The sequence below is a fragment of the Cygnus olor genome, chromosome 4, assembly GCF_009769625.2.
Source record: "Cygnus olor isolate bCygOlo1 chromosome 4, bCygOlo1.pri.v2, whole genome shotgun sequence".
NCBI classification, from domain to species: Eukaryota; Metazoa; Chordata; class Aves; order Anseriformes; family Anatidae; genus Cygnus; species Cygnus olor.
In genome coordinates this window covers 12,077,011-12,101,612 of record NC_049172.1, presented here as the reverse complement: position 1 = coordinate 12,101,612, position 24,602 = coordinate 12,077,011, and the positions used below count along the sequence as shown (strand labels likewise).

Genomic DNA, 24,602 nt, shown 5'->3' with positions numbered 1-24,602 from the left:
GTGATTATTCACAAGTTTTAGAGTTTAATGCATTTATAATCCAGTCAAGTAGATTTCATTTTTCCTTTGCAGAACTAATACAGCCTTCCAAAATACAGGAAAAAGAGAATATCTTGTACTTCCTAATACGCTTTGAAATTGAGAAGTTATGGCTATTAGAAATAGAATATTCTAAAGAATTCCATCTGTAAGAAGTATCTTTTATAAGCAGAAGTGTATTACATTAATTAGAGGAGACTAACCAAATAACCTCAATTTTCTTGTCTATCACTGACACATTCATCATAAATTACAATGCCTTATTTTGGCATATTTCTTCCCTTTTATTGTTCATCTCCTACCTGCTTCATCAACTTACATAACCATTTCTAAAACCATTGTGTAAATACATCTCTCCTTGCACATACGTGTTTGAAGTTCTTTTCATTTAGCATTGAACCCACCACTCTAAATCCATATAACCTGTGAAGTCAGTGATGGGGTTACATTAGCAACTGGTAACTGATGTGCTGAGAGAAAACAGTGAGGCAGCAAGAGCAGGCAACACAAGGGCTTTGGGTAACTTCAATTACTGCCATATCACAGAATCACAGAATCACAGAATCGTCTAGGTTGGAAGAGACCTCCAAGATCATCTAGTCCAACCTCTGACCTAACACTAACAAGTCCTCCACTAAACCATATCACTAAGGGCTACATCTAAACGTCTTTTAAAGACCTCCAGGGATGGCGACTCAACCACCTCCCTGGGCAGCCCATTCCAATGCCTAACAACCCTTTCGGTAAAGAAGTTCTTCCTAATATCCAACCTAAACCTCCCCTGGCGCAACTTTAGCCCATTCCCCCTCGTCCTGTCACCAGGCACGTGGGAGAATAGACCAACCCCCACCTCGCTACAGCCTCCTTTAAGGTACCCGTAGAGAGCGATGAGGTCTCCCCTGAGCCTCCTCTTCTCCAGGCTAAACAACCCCAGTTCCCTCAGCCGCTCCTCATAAGACTTGTTCTCCAGACCCCTCACCAGCTTCGTTGCCCTTCTCTGGACTCTCTCGAGCACCTCCATGTCCTTCTTGTAGCGAGGGGCCCAAAACTGAACACGGTACTCGAGGTGTGGCCTCACCAGAGCCGAGTACAGGGGGACAATCACCTCCTTAGACCTGCTGGCCACACTGCTTCTTATGCAAGCCAGGATGCTGTTGGCCTTCTTGGCCACCTGAGCACACTGCTGGCTCATATTCAGCCGACTATCAACCAATACTCCCAGGTCCTTCTCCGCCAGGCAGCTTTCCAGCCACTCATCTCCCAGCCTGTAGCGCTGCTTGGGGTTGTTGCGCCCCAGGTGCAGGACCCGGCACTTGGCCTTGTTGAACTTCATACAGTTGACCTCAGCCCATCGGTCCAGCCTATCCAGATCTTCCTGCAGAGCCTTCTTTCCCTCGGGCAGATCGACACACGCACCTAACTTGGTGTCATCTGCAAACTTACTGAGGGTGCACTCGATCCCCTCATCCAGGTCATCGATAAAGATATTAAAGAGGACCGGCCCCAGCACTGAGCCCTGGGGGACTCCACTAGTAACCAGCCTCCAACTGGATTTGGCTCCATTCACCACAACTCTTTGGGCCCGGCCATCCAGCCAGTTTTTAACCCAACAAAGCGTACGCCAGTCCAAGCCACGAGCAGCCAGTTTCTCGAGGAGAATGTTGTGGGAAACGGTGTCAAAAGCCTTACTGAAGTCAAGGTAGACCACATCCACAGCCTTCCCCTCATCCACCAAGCGCGTCACTTGGTCATAGAAGGAGATCAGGTTCGTCAAGCAGGACCTGCCTTTCATAAACCCATGCTGACTGGGCCTGATCGCCTGCTTGCCCTGTAAGTGCCGCGTGATGACACTCAAGATAATCTGCTCCATGAGCTTCCCTGGCACCGAGGTCAAACTAACAGGCCTATAGTTCCCCGGGTCTAGCCTCCGGCCCTTCTTGTAGATGGACGTCACGTTTGCTAGCCGCCAGTCAACTGGAACCTCCCCTGATAGCCAGGACTGCCGATAGATAATGGAAAGCGGCTTGGCCAGCTCCTCCGCCAGTTCGCTCAGTACCCTCGGGTGGATCCCATCCGGCCCCATTGACTTGCGTACATCCAAGTGTCGTAGCAGGTCGCCAACCATTTCCTCGTGGATAGTGAGGGCCACATCCTGCTCCCCATCCCCTTCCACCAGCTCAGGGTACCAGGTATCCAGAGAACAACCGGTCTTGCCACTAAAGACTAAGGCAAAGAAAGCATTGAGCACCTCAGCCTTTTCCTCATCTTTTGTAACTAAGTTTCCCCCCGCATCCAGTAAAGGATGGAGATTCTGATTCTATAGACCAGGCCAGTATCACACATAAATACGCAACAGAGATGAAATGTTTGGAGGTTATCAGTGATTGTTTTACCAAGATGGCTGTTTCACTCAGATGGCTAGGACAGCCATCTGAGTAAATGCAACCACTGAGCTGGTACCAGTTAACGAACAGGAGCTGGGTCAAAAACCTGCAAGAGAAGTTGCTATGTAACACTGACTATAACACACTTACATTCAACTCACCTACAGGGGAAAGGATTGATAAAAATAATGGAGCATGACCACACTAACCTTCAGAAAGGGAAGCTATGAAAAATTAGGAAGTTTGGTAAATAGAAACTAAAAGCCGTAACTAAGAGAATTAAGTCTTTACAAAGAGCAAGAAGACTACTAACAGAAACCACGCTAGAACCAGTGCTAATGCACCTTCTGTTGGGAAGTGCTTGACAAAGTGAAAGAAGCCAGTGTGATTAAACAGCAACTCAAAAGCGATTACTAGAATTAAGAAGGCACTATTCAAAAAGCTGAATTCAGAAGCTAAAGAAAAATCAGAAGGATCACAAAATCCAGCAGATTATAGGTAAAAATACAATTAGGCAGGCAAAGATGATTTGAGCAACAACTAGTGAAAGGAATTCAAACTATCATTAGTTTGAATTCTTCTTCGAAAAAAACCTTCTTCCGACCCACCAGAAGCACAAAAACCTCCAGACAGTCTGGTGGGGGCAAGATGATACTAGGGTAAGAAATGAGAGATCCTACAGGCAAGTTATTGTGGAGGAACTAAAGGAACTCTGCATGGCATACATCTTAGAAGAAACATAGGTAATTGTCACACCAGAGCCCTGGTGAGTAAGCAAGTGCGTATTTGGGAGCATAGTGAAGCTTGGAAAAGGATTTCTGTGAAACTGAATTAAGCATAAAAGAGGTAACAATACCCATGATGAAAAAAAAAATCAACAAATTGCTAGGATGGGATTGCATTCACCCAAGAGAGCACTGAAGAATTAAATGGGTGAATTACTAGTGGTACACAACCTTCACTTAAGATTGTCTTGGTACATAAAGTTGCAAAAATGATTCCAGTCATTAAAAGATTTTTTGGGGGAACTACAGCCTGTAACATTGGCACCTGTACCACAAAAAATATAGTAACAGCTAGAATTAGTGGACAGATGGATAGACATGATAAAAAGAGTCAACACAAATACTGTTAATGGAAGTTCCACCTGACAAACCTCTTTGGAGTTTTCTGAAGTGGTCAGTAAGCATCTGCATGCAGATAAACAAAGTGATACAGCCTACGTGGGCACTCAACAGGTTTTTAACACAATCCTCACTGATGGTTTTAAGGAAGATGGTGACAGGTCCTGGGACAGGTGCCTGGTAACGTGCAGAGATGGGAAACGAGGATAAAAGTAAGTAGTAAGTCTGACAACAGAGGAAGACAACATATTCTAATATCAGGTTCAAAAGAGAAAAACAATGAGAAAGCAGAATCATTTACTTCTCAGTAACTCTCAAGATCACAATGCAAGGACTTTGAGAGGGAACTAACACCAAGAATAGAAATGGCACCTACAGCATTTACTATAGTCATCCACATACAGAAATCAAATGCATACAGTCCACAGACCGAACCTCCAAATTTCAACTCAAACATTAACTTCAGCAAGCTCTTGGAAGGGAAGGACTCAACTCTCAAAATCATAATAGAAGAAACATGATTGCTATTCAATTTCTGGATGCTTGTGAGCAGACAGAGCCAAATCCAGATTGAAGCATTTAGTTAAGGTACATAAAATATTAAACGGCTCTTTCCAAATCTGCCTATCTGACTTGTTTTCTCTAAACAGTAGGTGAATAATAGCATAAAGCAAGAAGCTGTCCCTTGTGGGAAGCTAATCATCAAGGGGAAATAGTTCAGGAATAAGAAAGAGCACACTTAATAAATTTGGAGGTTTCCTGAAAAGCACATTGATTAAGACCTAACAAATGAAATTTCCTGGTTTACAGAGACCAATACAGGGAAAATGACTACAGAGTAAGTATTCTCCTTCCAGTTTTCAAGTGCAGAAGTTCTCTTCCTGGACATGATGGACTATACTTTTAATAATATCTGAAGAACACAGGAAGGGATACTCACTGAAATATTTAAAATAACTAAGAAAATATTTAAGATCTTGTAACAGAAACTTAGAGTAGATAGATCAATTTTACATTTTATGCAGAAGATATCATCTTAGGCTAAGCAGGGTATTAAGCAGCACCAGGGATAGAAATGAAGCCAAGTCATTTATACTTTTACAAATTTAGGGGAGGGATTCTTGTGCTATCCACTTTGACCATACTTGACTGATTAAGTAAGCTGGGATCACACATAAAAGAGGGTATAGGAGCATGTCAGTATTTCTGACATACATGGCATTTTTCTTCAACCCCCCAGGCTCCTAGAGACAACTTCATTACAAGAGAATCTCAACTGCTGTTAAAGTTTCTCGGCTTAATAACTACAAAGTAAAAGCATGAGAAAACATAGATTGACTGACTCAGAATCGGAAAGCAAACCAATTTGCTTTTGAACTGCAGATTTTTTCCTGAAAATGGTTGAGGACAGGAAACATGTTTCTCTCTGAAACATGGTTTCCCTCTGAAACATGGGTTGGCAAATCCACTTACCAACAGCAGATTGGAGACTCTCTGGTAAGAGGAGATGTAACTCACCTAGTTTTCATATAATTCATTTTCTGTTTTTTAATCAGTCCTTTGTTTACATGCTGATCAAGCTGACTGTACATACAGAGCAGGAAGCAGAGGAGGCAAGAGAAGGAACCTGTTACTCCATCCAACAGAAAGTTAGCCCTTATTAGAGAGGTCCCACAGCAGGATCTGAGGGGGCATTGTGCTCAATCCTCTCCACTAAAATGCACACGCACAAGGTCTTGAGCAGGGGTTGCTTCAGACCAAGGCTGCTGGTGCACAGCCCTGCATTGCAGACTTTCTTACAGTTGGATTTTTTACATCTGTTACCCTTTATCCATAAACATGGACAAGGCAGCGCACACAAAACCTGAAATCCTTTATGACATGATGGAATGGGCTAAAGCCTCAAACATACGCAAAAGGCGTTTTCTATGCAAGAAAAGCATTCATGCAAAGGCCTGCTACTGGTGTACTGGACCATACATTCTGGACCTACATCTGGGCTGGAAAGGCATAGTAAAAAAAAAAAAAAAAAAAAAAGAGTATTGGGTAGGCATAATAGTAAGTACTGAGAGACTAGTATTGGGAGCTGTAAGGACTGAAAACCAAATGAAGAGTGAAAAGGGCACTAGGAGCCAGAAGAATATACTGAAACAAGTAGGGACACATACACTTTAAAAACAATTTCTATTAAATATATGCAGATGTTTTTTCCCCATGGGATCATTGACTCATCAGCAGTGCAGGATGGGCCCGCACTGGTGAAGAATAGCAGTGCGTTGTTCACAGGCTCCCTTACTCACTTGTAGAAATTTCTAAGATTCTAGTTTCAAAGGAATTGGTCAGAGAGAGAAGCTGCAGGAAGAAAAACAATGTAGGTGGGGGGGAATTACATTCTGTGCTGCTTTTTGGTAATGATTTCTGCCTCACGCCCAACAAGTTTGTGAGACAAGCTGTTTGCACGTAACACCATGGTAGTCTCTTTTTTTCAAGTGGTTCATACAGAATGTAAACACGAAAAGTAGCTGCAGAGATCAATGCAAATAATACTTTTAAAATATGAAGGACATATCCTATTTTACAGGAAAATATTTGTCCTGTGCTCAAAAGAGCATAAAATCTCAGATATATGCTCTGATTGTAAAACAGATGAGCCTTCAGAAAAAGGGCAAGACTGACTGTTTTTAGAGCAACTCCTGAGCAGATGAGTTGGGTTCCCCTACGTGAAGAAGTTTTTATTCATCTTCGATTACAAAATATGGCAGAGTTTATATGAGCATGCATAAGGTTATGAAGAGGCATGTTCTGAAGGAAGCAATACACAATGAAGCAACATTAGTCAGAGCTGCATACTCAGATCCATGTGGAGGAGGATGGATAACCAAGCAGAACGTCTAGGGCATGTGGACAGCTCCTACTTGATCATGAATCACAACCACCATCACAACAAACTAACATCAAACCTAGGAGAGGAACATTAGCACTTATTCCTCAAACTCTACATGCAAACTTTCTACTTGACCTTACAACAGTATACTTAGAGGAAAACACAAATGTACCAAGGCACAGGAAAAACACATTCAAATTGCAGACGTATTTGTAAAAACAAGCCTTAGTGACTGACACACAAGTATTTTAGTACCAGTGTGACCTCAGTATGCATAATGGAGAACAGGAGCAGGGCATTAAATTCCAGCAAAAATCCAACTTAAAATAAATAAATCTATCCTTCCACTACTAATAGCTACCATGTCAGCTGGATACAGTTCATGTTGGAAAGCTGTTAAGAAATGATGTGAGAAGTCTGCATTGTAGAGAAAATTTCTAATCTGAATTGCTAAAACCAGCGTGCCTTTACTAGCTTAGACAGTTCTGTATTTAAAAAAAAAAAAAGAAGGATGCAATATCAATTTCTTCATGAGACATCTTTCAAGTGTTCACAACAGCTTCCCAAAGGAAATGAGCAGGCTGAGAGATAGCTTAACTCAACATAACAACCACGATACATTTCATTTTAAGCCTTTCTCTTGGCACTAACTATGAGTTCAGGTATGCTGCGACTGTTGTAACTTATAAGAAATACTGCTTGCATGGCAAAAAAACATAGCTTCAGCTTCCAGTAGCAGGTAGGAGCCTGTTGTTTTAAAATGTTCAATATTTAACATTTCTGGAAAATTCACCACAAGGTTGGATCAATGGGCAGAGGCCAATGGGATGAGGTTCAACATGGCTAAGTGCCTGATCCTGCACTTTGGGCACAACAACCCCATACAGCGCTATAGGCTTGGGGCAGAGTGGCTGGAAGACTGTGAAGAGGAAAGGGACCTGGGAGTGTTGATCGATGCTTGCTTGAACATGAGCCAGCAGTGTGCCCAGGTAGCCAAGAAGGCCAACGGCATCCTGGCTTGTATCAGGAACAGTGCAGCCAGCAGGAGCAGGGAGGTGATCGTCCCCCTGTGCTCTGCTCTGGTGAGGCCGCACCTCGAGCACTGTGTTCAGCTTTGGGCCCCTCACTACAAGAAGGACATCGAGGCCCTGGAGCGTGTCCAGAGAAGGGCAACGAAGCTGGTGAAGGGCCTGGAGCGCAAGTCCTGTGAGGAGCGGCTGAGGGAGCTGGGGGTGTTTAGTCTGGAGAAGAGGAGGCTCAGGGGAGACTTCATTGCTCTCTGCAACTACCTGACAGGAAGGTGTGGGGAGCAGGGGGTCGGCTTCTTCTCACAGGTAACCAGTGATAGGAGTAGAGGGAATGGCCTCAAGTTGTGCCAGGGGAGGCTCAGATTGGGAATGAGGAGAAATTTCTTCTCAGAAAGAGCAGTCAGGCATTGGGACGGGTTGTCCAGGGAGGTGGTGGAGTCACCGTCCCTGGGGGTGTTTAAGGAAAGGTTGGACGTGGTGCTTAGGGACATGGTTTAGTGGGTGACGTTGGTGGTGGAGTGATGGTTGGACCAGATGATCTTGGAGGTATTTTCCATTAAGTTCAATACTGCAGTTTGTCTTCTACAATTCTTTACATCTATATACCACACAAACAAAGTTTGGCAGAGCTCAGAGGAGGGACATAGAAAAATTTCAGACCCATCAGGAATATGCATGTGCTCATGAGAATTTTGTCTAAACAAGTTCCATTTTGACAGAGCAAATACTTTGCAAAACACTCTAAATAGAAGTGATGTAAAATGCAAATTTTACGTTAAACATAACACCACATCCTAACATTTTTTTTCCACTCTCCTCTTGAAAAACTCAAAACAACACTAAATGGTGTTAAAATAACTATTGTAATTTAGCTCAAGCATTGTTTTTTAAAAAGCAAACAAATTGGACTGGTTGAAAGAAAACAAACATTTCTTTTGACGTTTCACCCTTGCATAACACTTCTGTTTGTATACACTGCACTGTATAGCTCAAAATAGGGCAGCATTATTTGTGCCCTCATTCACCATGTACACAAGCCAATACTTACTCAAAATCAGTTTCCTAGCTCAATTAAATAATTGCTTCTTTGAGATATTATTGGTCACTTTTCTTGGTCATCCAATCAAAACAAAACTCCATAAGTTACATAGATCCTTGATATGCAGTAATGTTTTAGCTGACACATAAAAATTGTTCTTTCTTTTGCACACACTCCTCCTTCATTTTTCTCTACAGAAAATAATTGCAAGAGTAGCAACAGAGTGAATTCTCTCTTCAGACAACAGATGAAGAGCTTCAGTAATGTGAACATCTCCACAGTGCTCATGTAATCCATCCAAACTTTCCCTTGGAGGGGAAGAAGAAACATTGGATTCCGCTCCTGATTCAGTATTGACCTCTATGCTAAATTAACAGATGGATCAATGGCTATCAGCACCAGCTGTAACTGTTTTAGCAGCATGGACTCCTGTCCACCAGGAATCACTCTGCCTATCAATACATTTCAAAAAGGCTGCAAGAAGCACACACAATGCAGTAAGTCTTTGTTACTTTTAACCCAAGCTGGTTTCAGACCAGCAAGCTACAGTCCTGGTTTTCCACTCCTTTTATCTGTTCTACGAAGCACGCTATCCGAGCAGATGTGGTGTTTAGGAAATTCAGGAACTCCAGATATTAGCATGCATGAGTCATTTTAAAAATTCCACAGAAGAGACCCTCAGGAAAAAAAAATAAGTAAAAAGTGTACAGCAATAAAGTAAACAATACCACGACCAACAATATACTGACTGTTCTGCTATTTTGTCAGGAGTTTTAGCACAATGGGTGTTAGATGACAACTTCTAGAAATTCAAGCCCTCAAGTATGAAAAATGCTGCTACATTCTGTTATACAGAAAAAAATCACTACTGGGACTCAACTTAATTTTCTCACCTACAAAACTAAAGTGATCCCTTAGCAAAATAGTGTTGGATGTCTCAGATATGTGCAAGCCTGAGGAACGCAAAAGCAAAAGAAACAAACAGGAGTTCCTGCGTATGTCTACACTGCATAGTAAACATGATGCAGAGATGCTCAGATCACTTCATGGAGGCTGCACTTCCTCACCCTGACACTGTGCTAAGTCTGTGGTAAGTCTGAGACTTGAAAATCAAGGGATCTGCAAAAAATAACTAAGAAAAACAATCACATTTGGAATGGAGGGCTGTGTCTCTATCAGAATCATGTTATGTGAGTTTAAAATATAACAATATTGAAACACGTCAAGGAATACAAAAAACAGCTTCCAAAAATGGACATATTCTCAGCAAGTGCAAATCAGGGTCAATTGGAGGCAGCTACATCAGCAGACCTTCATTGACAAGAATGTCGAGCTGTAGGCTGAAAAGGGCCCTGCTTCTTAGGACATGGCCAAACATCACTTATTGATGGGAAGTAGAGAATTTTCTTTCCTCTGTGCTTCTGTGCAGTCTTTGCTGGTTTCGCCACCCCCCCCCCCCCACCCCCCTTTCTTTTCCCTTTAATTAAATTATCCTTACCTCAACCTATGAGGTTTTTTTTTTCTTCTTCTTCTTCTTCTTCTTCCCAGCATACTTTCTTCTCCCCCTATTCTTTTGAGGAGGGGGAGCAAGAAAGTGGTTGTGATGGAGTTTGGCTACCCAGGTGGGTAAAATCACCGGCACAACCAAACACAAAGATTATTGAAGTGCCTACATTGATTAACTTCAACAGCAGTATGCTTGCTGAGCTTTGGGCATAAATTTTAAAACTGATTCAGAGGCCACAATAATACATAAATAATTTCCCCTAGCTTAATAAGAATTTTAAGGCCTTTCGTTTTCTTTTTAGAGTGAATTATTCTTGATGACATAACTGCAAGGCCTGCTTCCTCTCCCTATCAACAGAAATCACAACTCTGCCTTTGGCCTTAGATCAGAAATTATAGGGGCTCAATTACACAGTAATGCATTGCTGTATACCACAGTGCTTAATTATTCTAGTACAGTGCACTATTAATAACCAAATGTATTCTCATTTGAACAGAAAATTCTTTTAAAAAGAAAAAGGAAGCTAAGAACTATAGGCAATATGTTTAACCTTAAAATACTGGAAGTATTCCATCAGCTCCAACACAGATACACTAAATAAAGCCCTTATTCATTTGATTGTCCCCCACATGATAAAATTAATTGCTTTAAAAACCTGGAAGATTCAGAAACTTTTGATCAGCCATAAATATAAACAAGTTAAAAACTGACTAGGTTTTCTTCCACATACTAGGTATTACAGGTATCACACTTGATAAAACATTTCATATTAAAAGTCAGACTATTTTCACAAATACATCCTTACAATCTGCAACATGTCTTTCAATGGAAAGGCAGCATCAACTGGTTTCAGTTCCACTCATCAGTGGCACTGTGCTATTCCAGCTCCAAAATGGGCAGAGGTTTATACAATGCTCCAACACCCTTCACAGAAAATAAAAAGCTATACAGGAAAACACTGCCATTTCTCTCCAAGAGTGAGATGTATTGTTATGCATGAGAGACCTTTTTAACAGACACCAATTAGGAACATTCTGGCACACTTAGAAATAAATAAGTAAATAAATAAATAAAAACGTCTGTAAATTTACCAGTCTAGACAGTCCAGCATATTGATGTCTCAAACATCATAAATCATAGGATCTACTTCATACTGCATGTGTTCTTCCCTCCTCCAGTTTCAGCCTAATCCTTAATTTAACTCATTTAAATGTCCCTGACAGAGAAAGTCAAAACAATAATGTAAAATTTAAGAAAATGCAGAAGGTGTTAATCATATCAACACACTGCCAGTCTATGTGCCAGCACATTAGGTGCTAAGCTGAACAAGAATCGCCTCACCCAGACAATATTCAAATACAAATAACTTCCCTCTTTTAGTTATTTTATTCATCTGCAACCGTAGATTTTGGTTTTGTTACAAAAGAACCTATGGTTTCACTTTACGTGTAAGCTGGGGTCTGACATTTAAAAGAAAAGACACACTTAAAATCCATGTCTGCTGTCTGTTGGTTTGTCGCAGCTGCCACTGTCTAGTACAACAGCATTTAATTTCATGGTGAAAAGACATCACTTAGGGTTCACCCACCTACACAGTCTGGGTTTATACATCTATGTTTCCCAATACGGTTAAATTGGTGTTTCTCAAAAAACTGAAATAAAAAACAGCTATTAACTTACCTTGCGCCCATCACTTGCATGGCAGTTCACATTTAAAGGTGTCAATAAAGCCATTAGTTTTTCTTCATTACCACTCCTGTAAATGGAGAGGAGGGAATTAAGAAAAGGGTGAAAAAGACAGTGTTCTGCAAAATATTTGCTAAAGATCTGGACATCAAAGTATCATATACTGAAATCTTTACTTTGCCAGGGAGAATGTCAAATGGATTTTCTGAACATTTCAAGACCAAGCGTAATTATAGGAAATAGTATTGTAATAGATGATGCAAAAAAAAAACCAACTCATTTTATTTCCTTAATCTCATCCTATATTTCCTACATCTAATTTTACAGATCCTCTGAAAGCCATTTGCTGAACTGCTTGTTCTGAATTAAATACATTTTCATTGTATGCGACCCATAACATTCCAAATAACTATAAACCAATATCCTGATTTTTTTTAGAAGGGTAAACAGCCTATAAATATGGTCTTGTGCTGTCAGAAGGAAGCCTGAAAGCATCTTGGGAATATAAGACTGAACTTTACACCTTTTGTATAGGCTTCCATATGTTCTGTTCTGGTAAAGCATATTTTCAAAATATATCCTAAGGTAGCAGTAAAAAAACAGAAGAAAAGATAATGGCTAATTTTATTTAATTTGCCCCTAAAAAGAACAGTCACAAAATGATAAAGAGTATTTAAACAGCTTACAGCAAAAACTCAGTATTAACCTTTTAACCACCATGGGGGGGGGGGGGGATTTCAATTACATAAACGGGCTTTTCCATTTGTAGCAGACTATAAAGTCCAAAGAGATTTCTGCTAATGAGGTGGCTTATTTGCACCATTCCATGGGAAAGCAATGACAAAACATCGCTGTTTCAAAAATCTCTTTTCCTTTCCTGCTTCTACCCCCAAAATATGCTCTATATTGTAAGCAGCACTCACCTAGCAGCTTCCAGGAGTTCGTCCTTCTTGTATTCACCTAAATGATTGCAAAATATCATGCTGTTAGCATTTGGCGGAAGACAGATTAAGAAATGCAGTAGGAAGCAAATACAGAATTAAAACAGAGGAGAGGAGAAAAAAAGCCCACACCCCGCTGGGTGATGGAGCTGTGACGTTAGCCAGCTTGTGGAGGCAGCATCACCAGTACCTTGGAGACGGGCAGCAAACTGACGCATCTTCTTGTCCAATCCTCAAATGGAAAGGCTTTCTTCGGACAACCAATGACTGCAAAATCTTACGTCCAGGAACACAGTCCCGCTGATAACAGTGTGTCAGCTGAAGACAATGTCCCCACCCCCTGCCCTATTCAGTATGTCACATTATACTTGGGAAGCATAATAAATTCTGAGACAAAAGCAAGGCAGTGCGGCTTTTTAAAAGGTACAAATTACCCATCTCCGAACCTCCTATTCGAATGGTAATATTCAACTTCACCAAGTTCTTCAGAAGAGCAACGATTATTCAGAAAAATCACAAACATCATATCAGCTGCCACTTCCCAAGAAAATATGCATTTGAAATAAAAGGCACAGACAAAAGAGGATGAACTCTCCAAGAGATTGCTACGTGACTCTGAGACGAGAGATAACCACGAGCAATACTAAAGCAACATTTGCGTGTGAAATTTTGAGTTACAACAGACAGCTCAGGTAGGTTGTTGCTCCCACAACAAGAATTAAATATCTTAAAAAGATTTATTAAACATAAATAGTTTAAAAAGAGCATGTGGAAATAAACCTGTGGAAATAATACAGTATTCTACCAAGCTGAAATATGATGGCACACAATAAAAATTTAAATTTAAGAATTTAAATTTGGAATTTAGAAAAACAGCTACTTAAAAAGTAGCTTCATAAAATCATAGAGCAGAGGCTATCCTAGTAGCCAAAACATGGAGGGCTTGAAAAATATACCATATTAACACCTGCCAGAGAATTAAAGCTGCTAATCATATTGCTATAAGAACAACAGGAAGATAAGGCTGTCCCCTGTAAGAAAGACCAAAAAAACCCCTTTGTGTTATCTCTTATGTGTATTTGTAATAAGAATCCATTGTTACATGCGTTACAGGCATGGAAGGCAGTCGGGCCATGGGAGACCCCACACCAGACTCCAGGTAAACAGGAAAGCCCTGCAGATAAAATATGCCTCAATCAAGAAGCTTTGTAGGGTGCAGGAGGAGGGTCAGAGTCTTCCTTCATTGGGACTCCCCCCATCACAGCTCCAGTCTTACCCCCTTGGACTCCTCCCATCACAGCTCCAGTTATCAGCAGGAGAGAAAACCCACAACAAAACCAGCCCTCCTCAGGGCCTCAAGGACCCCCGTTTCGTTCAGCATCCTGCCTTCACCCAAGGGTAAGGAAAAACGGTGCGTACACCCAGTGACGCACCTCCCATCCCCTCTGCCTGGCTGCCCCTGAGGAATTCTCAGACAAAGTATCTGCATCCAACAATACCGATGAATTATAAAATTTAATTGCTTTCTGAAACAAATTCAGCGTTGGGAATTCACGACAACACGCAGCAAGGAGTTCCACCACGCCATGCTTCTTGTGTGAGGACTCTTTTAATCGAGCGGTTACATATTGCTGAACCCCAACAATGGAGCACATCACTTGATCACGAAGGTGAAAAACTGGAACTGGCACTGCAAATGCAGGCCGTGATGATTAGGTTAGCTTTGGGAAGAATTTGTATGTATTTCTTAGTGAAAACTGGATGATGAAAGGGGTAAAATTACACAAAAATGTGTTAGGTGTTAGTCTTAGTGCTTCTCTCCAGCTTCCTCAGGGGGGTTCCTTCCCACCACAGGTAACTGCCTGTTCGAGCCCCCATGTGTGTTCCTCTTCTTTATTTTAATGAAGATAAAATACTGGGCACAGTTGTGAGTGTTTTGAATCAAAGCTGAATGAAAAGCTCTGGCCAGCATGTGACTAAGGGAAAAAAAAAGATGTTTTATTACTACTGCATTACTTGTGCAACAATCTTAAACAGCTGGATTTCCTGCAGGAGTGTTATTGGCCTATATTATATCAACACTTCAGGGACCTAATCGGATTAAAAGACCTGTTTACAGATTCTGGTTTGGCAGTGCATTTAGCAGTTCTAACCAGGCTTTTGAATACTACTGTATTAGACAAGTATAATACCATTTTTCCTTCCTGCTCAAAAAGGTGTTACACAAAAGCTCTTTCCTCAAAGACCCTGCTTGTTGAAAGCATTACTGACCGAAAGAAATGGAAGGCTGTGGTTCTTGGCTTCAAAACGTCCCATTGCATGCCTAAGTACATCAGTCACTTTTACTTAGAGGTAGAAAAAAGTATTTACAGATACTATTGAAATTCATACAAACTAATGTTGAAATCCATCACAGCTCTCCTACATTGTGATACGGATTAGGAAAACATTATCTTGTAATTGGCTAACTTTGTAACTCTCTAAGAGCTGTCAACATTTTGCAAAGCAATACTTAAAATTATACAGACACTCATACCTCCGCTCGTACCACCAATTTGATAAAAAAGCCCAAGTATCCTCCACAGGGCTCTGCTCTTCTGAAGCTCCTGGCTAGGAACTGGATGAAGGGGAAGCCCCTGGCCACTTTGCAAACAGTTGGTGGGATGCCACCAAGCAGAGAGAAGGCTGGTTAATGGCATTTGGGAGAAGTGGGTGGCTCTGCCTGCAAAACCAGCTTCTCCTGGCACAGGCTGTGCTCCCACCAGAGGGCTCTGCCAACACGGCTAAAGTCACAGCGATGAAGCCTATCAAAGGCCATCCTGCAGCATTTGGCTACAGCCACCTAATAAAACATTCATTTTCAAAGCATTTGAAAACAAACCATGCATGGTTATGGCTTAGATGAATTTCAGATTTGGAGCTGAAGTACAAGAATACAGACTATCATCCTCAAGCAGTACTTCTGCTCAAAGAATGTCAAACTGCTTGACTTGAACCAAAGTAATAACATCACTTACTGAGCTCCTTTGTGCAGGTTAGGATTTGTAGATTTGTAAAAGGGCATCTTCAGAACAAAGCACAGGTAACAGCCTGAACTCCTCTTCCAAATCTCTTAGTAATTGCTAACTTGATTGAGAGAGTAATTGAAAGAAAAACATCCCTGCAATCACAGTGTTAATACAGAGGATTTTTGGCAGCAGTATTTGGGATGGCACAAATATTGTCTGCCAGAGGTGTGAAAGTTAATGTTTAGACCCTGCCATACAAGACCAAAACCGCAGTTCAACAAATACAATGCAAACAATTCTCACCTATTTGCTATCTGTCCCTTCTACCACAGCACAAATCAGTGTTTCCTTTATGTGTTGTTTCATGGTAAGCCCAAAGGACAGGCTGCCACAAGAGCAGACATATCCTGCCAAGCAGGTACTCAATAAGCCATGCTGTGCAGGCGATACGTTGCCTGGCCTGCCTTCCCTCTCAATACGGGAGAAGCCAGAATGGCTGTGGCTTCTTAGCCTGGCAGCCCACAAGAGCAGTGCTGGTCCTGTTCACCTCCTCTCGCTGGGTAGCCCACAGATGGTCGGTCTGTCAGTCTCTGAAGGGGTGTAAAATGGGGAGCAGACAGCTGCTCATCATCTTCACAGAATCACAGAATGGCTGAGGTTGGAAGGTGAAGATCATCTAGTCCAACCCCCCTGCCGAGCAGGATTACCACATTGCTCAGGATGGCATCCAGGTGGCTTTTGAATATCTCCAGAGAAGGAGACTCCACAACCTCTCTGGGCAACAATCTTGTCACGCAAAAGCTGGTAAATATTCACTGTCTGGTGTTCACAGCACCTGATCAAGCTCATTACTTACAGCTTGCTCAGCATCCTTTAAACCTTTAAGTCTTCAGCTTGCTCCTAGCTCCAGATCAAACCACTGCTCTGTTGATGCCGGAACCAGGAGGCCACCGCTGGTAACCACAGCCAGTTAGTTGTGGTGGTTTTACTCTGCTGGGCAGCTGAGCTCCACAACAACTGCTCTCTCACTCCTGCCATGGGATGCCGTCCTTCCCCAACTGAGCCCGCGGGGGCTGCCCACAGGCAGCAGCTCTTCAAGAACTGCTCCCACATGGCTCCGTACCACGGGGTCCATCCATCCCCCAGGGGCAAACTGCTCCAATGTGGGTTCCCCACGGGCGGCAGCTCCCAACAGATCACCTGCCCCTGCATGGGCTCCTCTCCACAGGCTACAGGTCTGGCCTGGAGTCTGCTCCACCGTGGTACACCATGGGCTGCAGGGTGACAGCCTGCTCCAACAGGGGCATCTCCACAGGCCGCAGGGGAACTGCTGCTGCGGCACCTGGAGCACCTCCTGCCCTCCTGCTGCACTCACCTTGGGGGCTGCAGGGCTGGTTCCCACTCCTCTCTCTCTCAGCTGCTGTTGCACAGCAGGTTTTTTCCCCTTTCTTTAATACACTCTCACAGAACAATGTTGCTTATTGGCTCAGCCCTGTCCGGTAGCAGATCCCTTTGGAGCAGTCTGAAACCGGCCCTTACCTAACATGGGGCAGCTTCTGGACTCTTCTCACAGAGGCCACCCCCACAGCCCCCTACTACCAAAACCTTGCCACATTAACCCAATACATAAGTCTTTCAAAATGCAGCTACCACCATGCAGCTAACTAGCTCTCTGTTCCCTCCTGAGGGAAAAAACAGTTATCTACAAGACCTCCAATTAACTGCTGCAAGCTACAGTGACCACTGCTCCACATGGCAGGCACTCATCAGGGGCTGTTTCTACTTAGTGGGTAAGCAGATCGGCAGCTGGAAGCTCAGCTGGGATCTCAGTGGAAGACAGGAGACAGCACGCTGATCAGCAGCCCCTCTGAATCCAACGGGAGCAGCTGAAAGTAACTGAAGGAAGATGGAAGAGTGCAGCACTGGGCTGGAGACATAAACACACATATACAAGACCATTGTTTTCAGGAGAATAAAAGACAGGCATGTATCAACAGTGACAGGCTGAAAGCTTTATGGGCTCCTTAGATATTTCCTCAGGTATTTCTTTTGTGTTTTTTGGCTTAATGATAACAGTTGCAGCCGGGAAAGCACAAGCAGCCTTTTGCAGCTAGACTCCACGAGCTCTCCTCTACTACCAACCTGCTCATCCTGCTTCCCATCTTAGAGATCACATCTTCCTACTTACCCATGTGGCAACTGGTGCCACAGGATCATGTGCTGTCATTACAGCTGGGTCACACTGACGATCTCAATACAGCATGAACAACTTCAATGCTGAAGAGTTACAAGGAATAATCTACTTCCAGCTTTAATTCACTAGAAACCTTTACATTTTAAACTTACCAGATGAGTCCGAAATATCACAGTCATATATGCGCGTTTGAGAAAGGCAAATCCCAAATTCTGGAAAAGACTAACATAACAAATCAGTCCTGAAGCAGACTAGAGACTCTGCTTTAACTCTCTGCCAGAAGTGCTGCAATTTCACCTGATTACTGCAAACTGAAAAAGCTATCCGAGTGGCATGAACTGACAGTGTTTTTTACAATGCATCTACACTAAGGAACAAGGTAAGTGAGCTCTCTCTGTTCCTTCCCTCCAACACGTCAGCTAACACAGAAACCAACTGGAGCTGAAACAACCTGGACAAAGCAGTTTTTCCTTTATCATGCTACTGTGTGTTTTCCACAGTGAGGACAACTCCCTAAAAATTAATGTCACACGTTAAATAAAGCCATCGTTATCCAACATTACACCAAAAAAAACAGTGAGAAATTGATGAAAATATTTTTAATCAAACTGAAAAACTAGATAGGATAAACAATTTGCATGCAATATAGAATCACAATTGCACACAAATCCCCAGTGTACTGATAAACAGTGAAAACACTAGCTAATGGCACCCTGCCTTTGAGACTTGTGACAAAAGGACCTAGGACAGATGAATGTGCAACTGGCCACAGCCTGGATAAAGATGATTTGTGAATACTACAGAATCACAGAATGGTTGAGATTGGAAGGGACTTTTGGAGGTCTTCTGGTCAACCTCTGTTACTTCTCACTTGTTTAGGGTTACTGTCTGTATTGTGTTTCCTTAGCAAGGTTTTGGTAGCAGGGGACTGCAGGGGTGGCTTCTGTGAGAAGAGTCCAGAAGCTGCCCCAAGTTAGGTAAGGGCCAGTTTCAGCTGGCTCCAAAGGGACCTGCCACTGCCCAGAGCTGAGCCGGTAAGTGATGTTGTTTGCGCCTCTGTGAGAAAATACTTAAGACAGAGAAAAAAACTGCTGCACAACAACAGCTGGAAGAATAAGGAGAGAGAAACTGCCTGGCAGACACCAAGCTCAATGAAACAGGAGGGCAGGAGGTGCTCCAGGCACGCAGCAGCAGTTCCCCTGCGGCCTGTGGAGAGGCCCCTGGTGGAGCAGGCTGTCCCCCTGCAGCCCATGGGTCCCACATGGAGCAGATCTCCATGCTGCAGCCCGTGGAGGAGCCCCCGGTGGAGCAGGTGGATGTGGCCTGGAGGAGGCTGCGGCCCATGGAGAGCCCCCGCAGGAGCAGGCCCCGGGCCGGAGCTGCAGCCCGTGGAGAGGAGCCCACGCAGGAGCAGGGGGTCTGGGGGGAGCTGCCGCCCGTGGGGGACCCGTGCTGGAGCAGTTTGCTCCTGGGGGATGGACCCCGTGGTACAGAGCCGTGTGGGAGCAGTTCTTGAAGAGCTGCTGCCTGTGGGCAGCCCCCGCAGGCTCAGTTTGGGAAGGATGGCATCCCGTGGGAGGGACACCACGTGGAGCAGGGGCAGAGAGGGACTGTGAAGGAGCGGTGGAGGCGAAGTGCTACAGACTGACCACAGCCCCCATTCCCCGTTCCCTTGTGCCACTTGGGTTGGAAGATATAGAAGAGGGTCGGTGGGGGGAAGGTGTTTTTAATTTGCTTTTAGCTTCTCACTGTTCTAGTCTGCTAGTGATAGGCAATAAATTATACTAATCTCCCTGTGCTGAGTCTGTTTTGCCTGTGATGGTACTGGCAAAGTGTCTCCCTGTCCTTAACTCAACCCTTGAGCCCTTTTTGCATCATATTTCCTTCTTCTTTTCCTTTAAGGAGGGGGAGTGAGAGAGCAGCTATGGTGCAGTTCAGCTGCCCAGCAGGGTAAAACCACCACAGCATTGCAACTTCTTGTAGGTTTTCTCTGCAAATGCTAAAGAAAATTATTTTAAGAGTTTGTTTTCAAATGTTGTAGTATCTTCAGGGAATTAGATGAGAACTCTCATGAGTGTTCTGGAAATTGTTGGTCTAATTACTCAGTAAATCTTGTCTTTTCCTGGATCTTTTTTTCTCTTGAAATCATGTTGAGCTTTACAGGAAAACCTGTTCCTGATCATTGGCAGGAAAAAGGTAGTTCCGTCTCAAGAGTTCTCCCACTTTCGTCTGTCCCCACAACTGCAAGATGGTAGATGAATGTTTCCCTCTTGAAGAGCTAGCAGGTCACGGGGAAAAAAAATAATTTCTGGCTTATGTGCATTATGCGCATTGTCATTCCTTACCATATGTGGCCTTACCTTACCACGTAGCATACTCTGTCTTTGCTTTTTCTCTCTTTGCTAGGGTTAGGAGCAGTATCTTGTAGGTGAGAAAAAAGGGAATGAAAGGACAGGTATGACTTGCTGAGCCCCTGCTACTTAACTGCTGGCCAGGCATCCCTCCCTAAAACCTGGAAGTACCGTATGTTCAAGTGTGGTTCAAGTTGTCAGATGACACCACTGATACTTAGAGGGGAATTTTATCGTGAAGCACCATCTGTGTGCATTCAGGGATGATGAGTACTTCCATAGCTAAGCATAGTCTTCTATTTGGGCCAAAATGGCAAATGGAAGAACTGTATCAACAAAAACAAAGTCAAACTGCCTTTACACTGTTTGATGACTCCTACATAGTCCACTGCCAGGGCTGAGAACTATCAATGACTGTTAAGCAGAGGAAGGGAAAACAAAAACCTCTAGTACTCACTCCCTTTGAATATTTCCTTGCCTGTTCAATTTCAGCCTTGTGTCCTTTATCTAAATGCAGAAACATTTCAAGTATAGTAAAGCCTCTTATGCTAGAAGCATATGCTAGAACTGTTGCAATGGCATGATTTTATGTTTGAACATGGGCTGTGATCCAATGACAATGACCTTTCTCTGGCAGTTTTCATTGCTGAAACCTGTGAAGATAGACAGAGTTCTTTTATAACCTGTCTTTGCTCTGTTTTGCTGAGATATGCTCAGAGGACAGGAAAAAAATGGAAATTTCTCAGTTACTAGATAAGCAAGAGACCTAAGTTGTTGGTGGTGAAGATGTAATATTATTTCTTCTTGATGGCATATGCTCTCTAGAACGAGTAGCAATGCTGAGTTAGCTCATACTGAAAAAATACACTAGGGCACAACAGAGAAAACCTGTGTTAACTCTTGCATGGGTTTTTTTATTTTTTTTAATATATTTTACAGTCCAAGAGCAATTGGTGGATTGCTCTTCCCCTATCCACCCATGCTGTAACTGTGTCGTAGAAGGCCGCCAAATTTGAGAGGCACGATTTGCCCTAAGTGAAGCAACGTTGGCCATCACCAATCACCTCCCTGTTTTCCATGTCCCTTAACATAGTTTCCAGGAGGGTCTTCTCCGTTATCCTGCCAGGTGAGACTGACTGGCCTGTAGTTCCCTAGGTCTTCCTTCTTCTCTTTTAAAAAAGGCGGTTATGTTTCCCCTTTTCCAGCCACTGCAAATTTCACTGGACTGCCATGACTTCTCAAACATGATGGATGGTGGCTTGGCAACTTCATCCACCAGTTCCTTCAGGACCTGTGGATGTATTTCATCATGTCCTGTGGACTTGTGCACCTTCAGGTTCATTAGATGGTCTTAAACCTGATCTTCTCCTACAGTGGATGGTTCTTCATTCTCCTAGTCCCTGCCTTCGGATTTTGCAACTTCACTGGTATGGCTAGAGCACTTGCTAGTGAATACTGAGGGAAAAAAAGTCACTGAGTACCTCAGCTTTTCCCATGTCAGTTGTAGCCAGGTCTCCTCTTTCATACATTGGGGGAGTACAGGTACTTTTATGTTCCTTTGTCGTCCTACATACTTACAGAAAACTTTTTTTTTTTTTTTATATATCTTAAGCCAAGTTCAATTCCAGCTGTTCCTTGGCCTTCCTGATCCCCTCCCTGCAGTCATTGCCCATGTCCCTATAACCTTCTCAGGAGGAATATCCCTGTCTCCACTGCCTGTGCATTTTGGTTTTGTGCCTTAGTTTGCCTAAGAGGTCTTGACTTAGCCAAGCTGGTCTTCTGCTTCCCCTGCCCAACTTCTTGTGTGTCAGGATTAAGAGCTCTTGTGCCCTAAGAAAAATGTTTTTTGTCTCCTAGCTCTCATTTGCTCCTTTGTCTCTGAGGGCAGTTTCCCAACCGATCCCATATACTAGGTCCTATTCTGCAAAAACTATTCCGGTCCCTCCAGAATAGTTTGCACCCACTAGCTGCAGCGCTCCAGTTGGGTGACTCATTCCACCAAGTTTCTGCATTGGCAATCAACTCATAGTTTTGCAGCTGGACAGTGATTACAGGTTTCTCGTGTTTGTGCTGCTTTCTCCTCTCTCCTCCAAATCGTACCTGTCTGTCCCTTGTTTTCCAACTGTCTTTTCGCTCTAATTAGGAAATAATAGTGTGTTAACACAGGGAAAATTTTTATTGTGGAGAAAATGCGTATTTTTCAAAATATTTCAAATGAACTGTTGGCATGTTACTTTCCTGTTTTGGTATGACAAAATTGTTCTCTGTAACAAACTTGTTATTTCCGTCTTGACATTCTTTTGGTAAGAATTTACTTGCTGTACTTTGCTGAAGTATAACGTAAAAGTAAGTTGAATTTTTTTTTTTCCTTTTAATGATACCTGTGCTTTTGGTAATGAAGATAACGTTGTGCTGTAGTTTTCTTTAGCTTCCAAAATATAAATGAGTTCATTGCTGTGTGAGAGACTGGCTTGCCTTGTGTTTCCTCTATTTACGAAGAATACTGTCTTTCGAGAATTTGACTAGGTTGCCCCTGAAATATTTCTCTAGAGAGTTAAAGATACACAAGTGTGTTTGGTGGTGACTGCAGAGATGCGTGAGAGAGACCAGGCTGAGGCGTCTCTGACAGAAGCACCTGGCACAGAAGAAGCAGCAGAGTGATCGTGGTTATCGGTTTGTTGTGGGTTGTGCTGATTCACTCTGCTGCTTATCCTTGGTGATGCTGTCAGCAGAGGTGGCACAGTTCCTCTCGCTTGTCTTTTTCCTTCCTTCTGCTTGCTACTCTGTGGCCTACAGATGTTGGAAGTGCTTTGTGTTTTTCTCTGGGAGCTACAGAAATGATTTAACTAGGATTAAATTCCCTCCAGAGTAAATGCCACAGGACAAGCGTGGCAACACAAGTGCATTTTTAGGGGGTGGCAGCTTTTGTTTCCTCAAGCTCGTCATATATGTTTAGATATGAGATGTACAAAGGAATGATTGTATTGTTCAGACCTTTAAAGTTAATAAAAACATAGGTTGGCACATATGTGCCGTATGTCTCATAGTAACGTACTAGCAAAAAAAGTACCTTTAAATCTGTGCAAATTGTTGGTACAAAATTCATAATATTTTCTGTATATGAGTACATAGATTTTTTTTTGTTAAGATAAATGTTCAAGTTTTGAATCAATCTATAGATTTTCAGGTACTGTACCCCCAGCTTGCTGGCATGTTTTATTTACCATGGGAAAATCAGAGAGTTTGCAAAATGTAGTCTGTCCATGTTCACTGCCGCGTTCTTCTCAGAGAAAGACTGGATGGTGGAACATATATTTTTGGAGCTTGCTTTCATACAACATAGTTTTTCTGAGGTTATGTATTTTTCTCGCTGGTTTTCTCTCGTGGTTTGTGTCAATAGTAAACGGGCATTTCTATGATTTTTCTTTACAGACTCTTATGGGGGATCAAATAATTTCCCTGTTTGAGGAGGTTGTTTGGAAGGAGAGGGGAGGGAGCTAGCTCTTGAACAGGATGCACTACTATCACTACTATGAAAACAGCTTATTTCTTCTGCTGTGTTCTCTTCAAGAACTGCTCCCACATGGCTCCGTACCACAGGGTCCATCCCCCAGGAGCAAACTGCTCTAGCACGGGTCCCCCACAGGCGGCAGCTCCCCCCAGACCCCCTGCTCCTGCGTGGGCTCCTCTCCACGGGCTGCAGCTCCGGCCTGGGGCCTGCTCCTGCGGGGCTCTCCATGGGCCGCAGCCTCCTCCAGGCCACATCCACCTGCTCCACCGGGGGCTCCTCCACGGGCTGCAGCGTGGAGATCTGCTCCCTGTGGGACCCATGGGCTGCAGGGGGACAGCCTGCTCCACCAGGGGCCTCTCCACAGGCTGCAGGGGAACTGCTGCTGCATGCCTGGAGCACTGCCTGCCGTCCTGCTGCACTGGCCTTGGGGGCTGCAGGGCTGGTTCCCACTTCTTACTCTCTCAACTGCTGTTGCTCAGCAGTTTTTTCCTTTTTTTCCCTTCTGGTCCAACCATCCCCCTAGCACTGTCACCCACTAAACCATGTCCCTAAGCACCACGTCCAATCTTTCCTTGAACACCCCCAGGGATGGTGACCCCACCACCTCCCTGGGCAGCCTGTTCCAATGCCTGACTGCTCTTTCTGAAATGTCTCCTCATTTCTAATGACAAGGGACTAACAGTAAAGCCCATACGAAATAGTATACCACTGAGAAAATACCATCTCCTCAGTGGGGCTGCTTTGAGCCATAGTATTCAGAATGCATAGCTACTATGAAAAACTAAGTTTCTCTACCACTTCAAAATGGACACACAATTTTTTGGATGGTTCAGCTAACCGGCAGCAGTCTCTCAGCACCAGATTACCTGTTCAATTTCAGCACAGACTTGTCTTCACCAGATGAAA

General features: G+C 43.3%; 1 protein-coding gene across 1 annotated transcript in view; it reads right to left on the bottom strand.

Moving 5' to 3' along the window:
• Nucleotides 1-24,602, bottom strand: part of TNKS (tankyrase) — a 123,323-nt gene that overhangs the window by 51,737 nt on the left and 46,984 nt on the right. Inside the window, exons 4-5 of the mRNA XM_040554823.1 lie at nt 12,615-12,651; nt 11,686-11,761 (exon numbers count right to left, since the gene is read on the bottom strand). Coding sequence (XP_040410757.1) covers nt 11,686-11,761; nt 12,615-12,651 — 113 coding nt within the window. The remainder of the gene's footprint in view (nt 1-11,685; nt 11,762-12,614; nt 12,652-24,602) is intronic.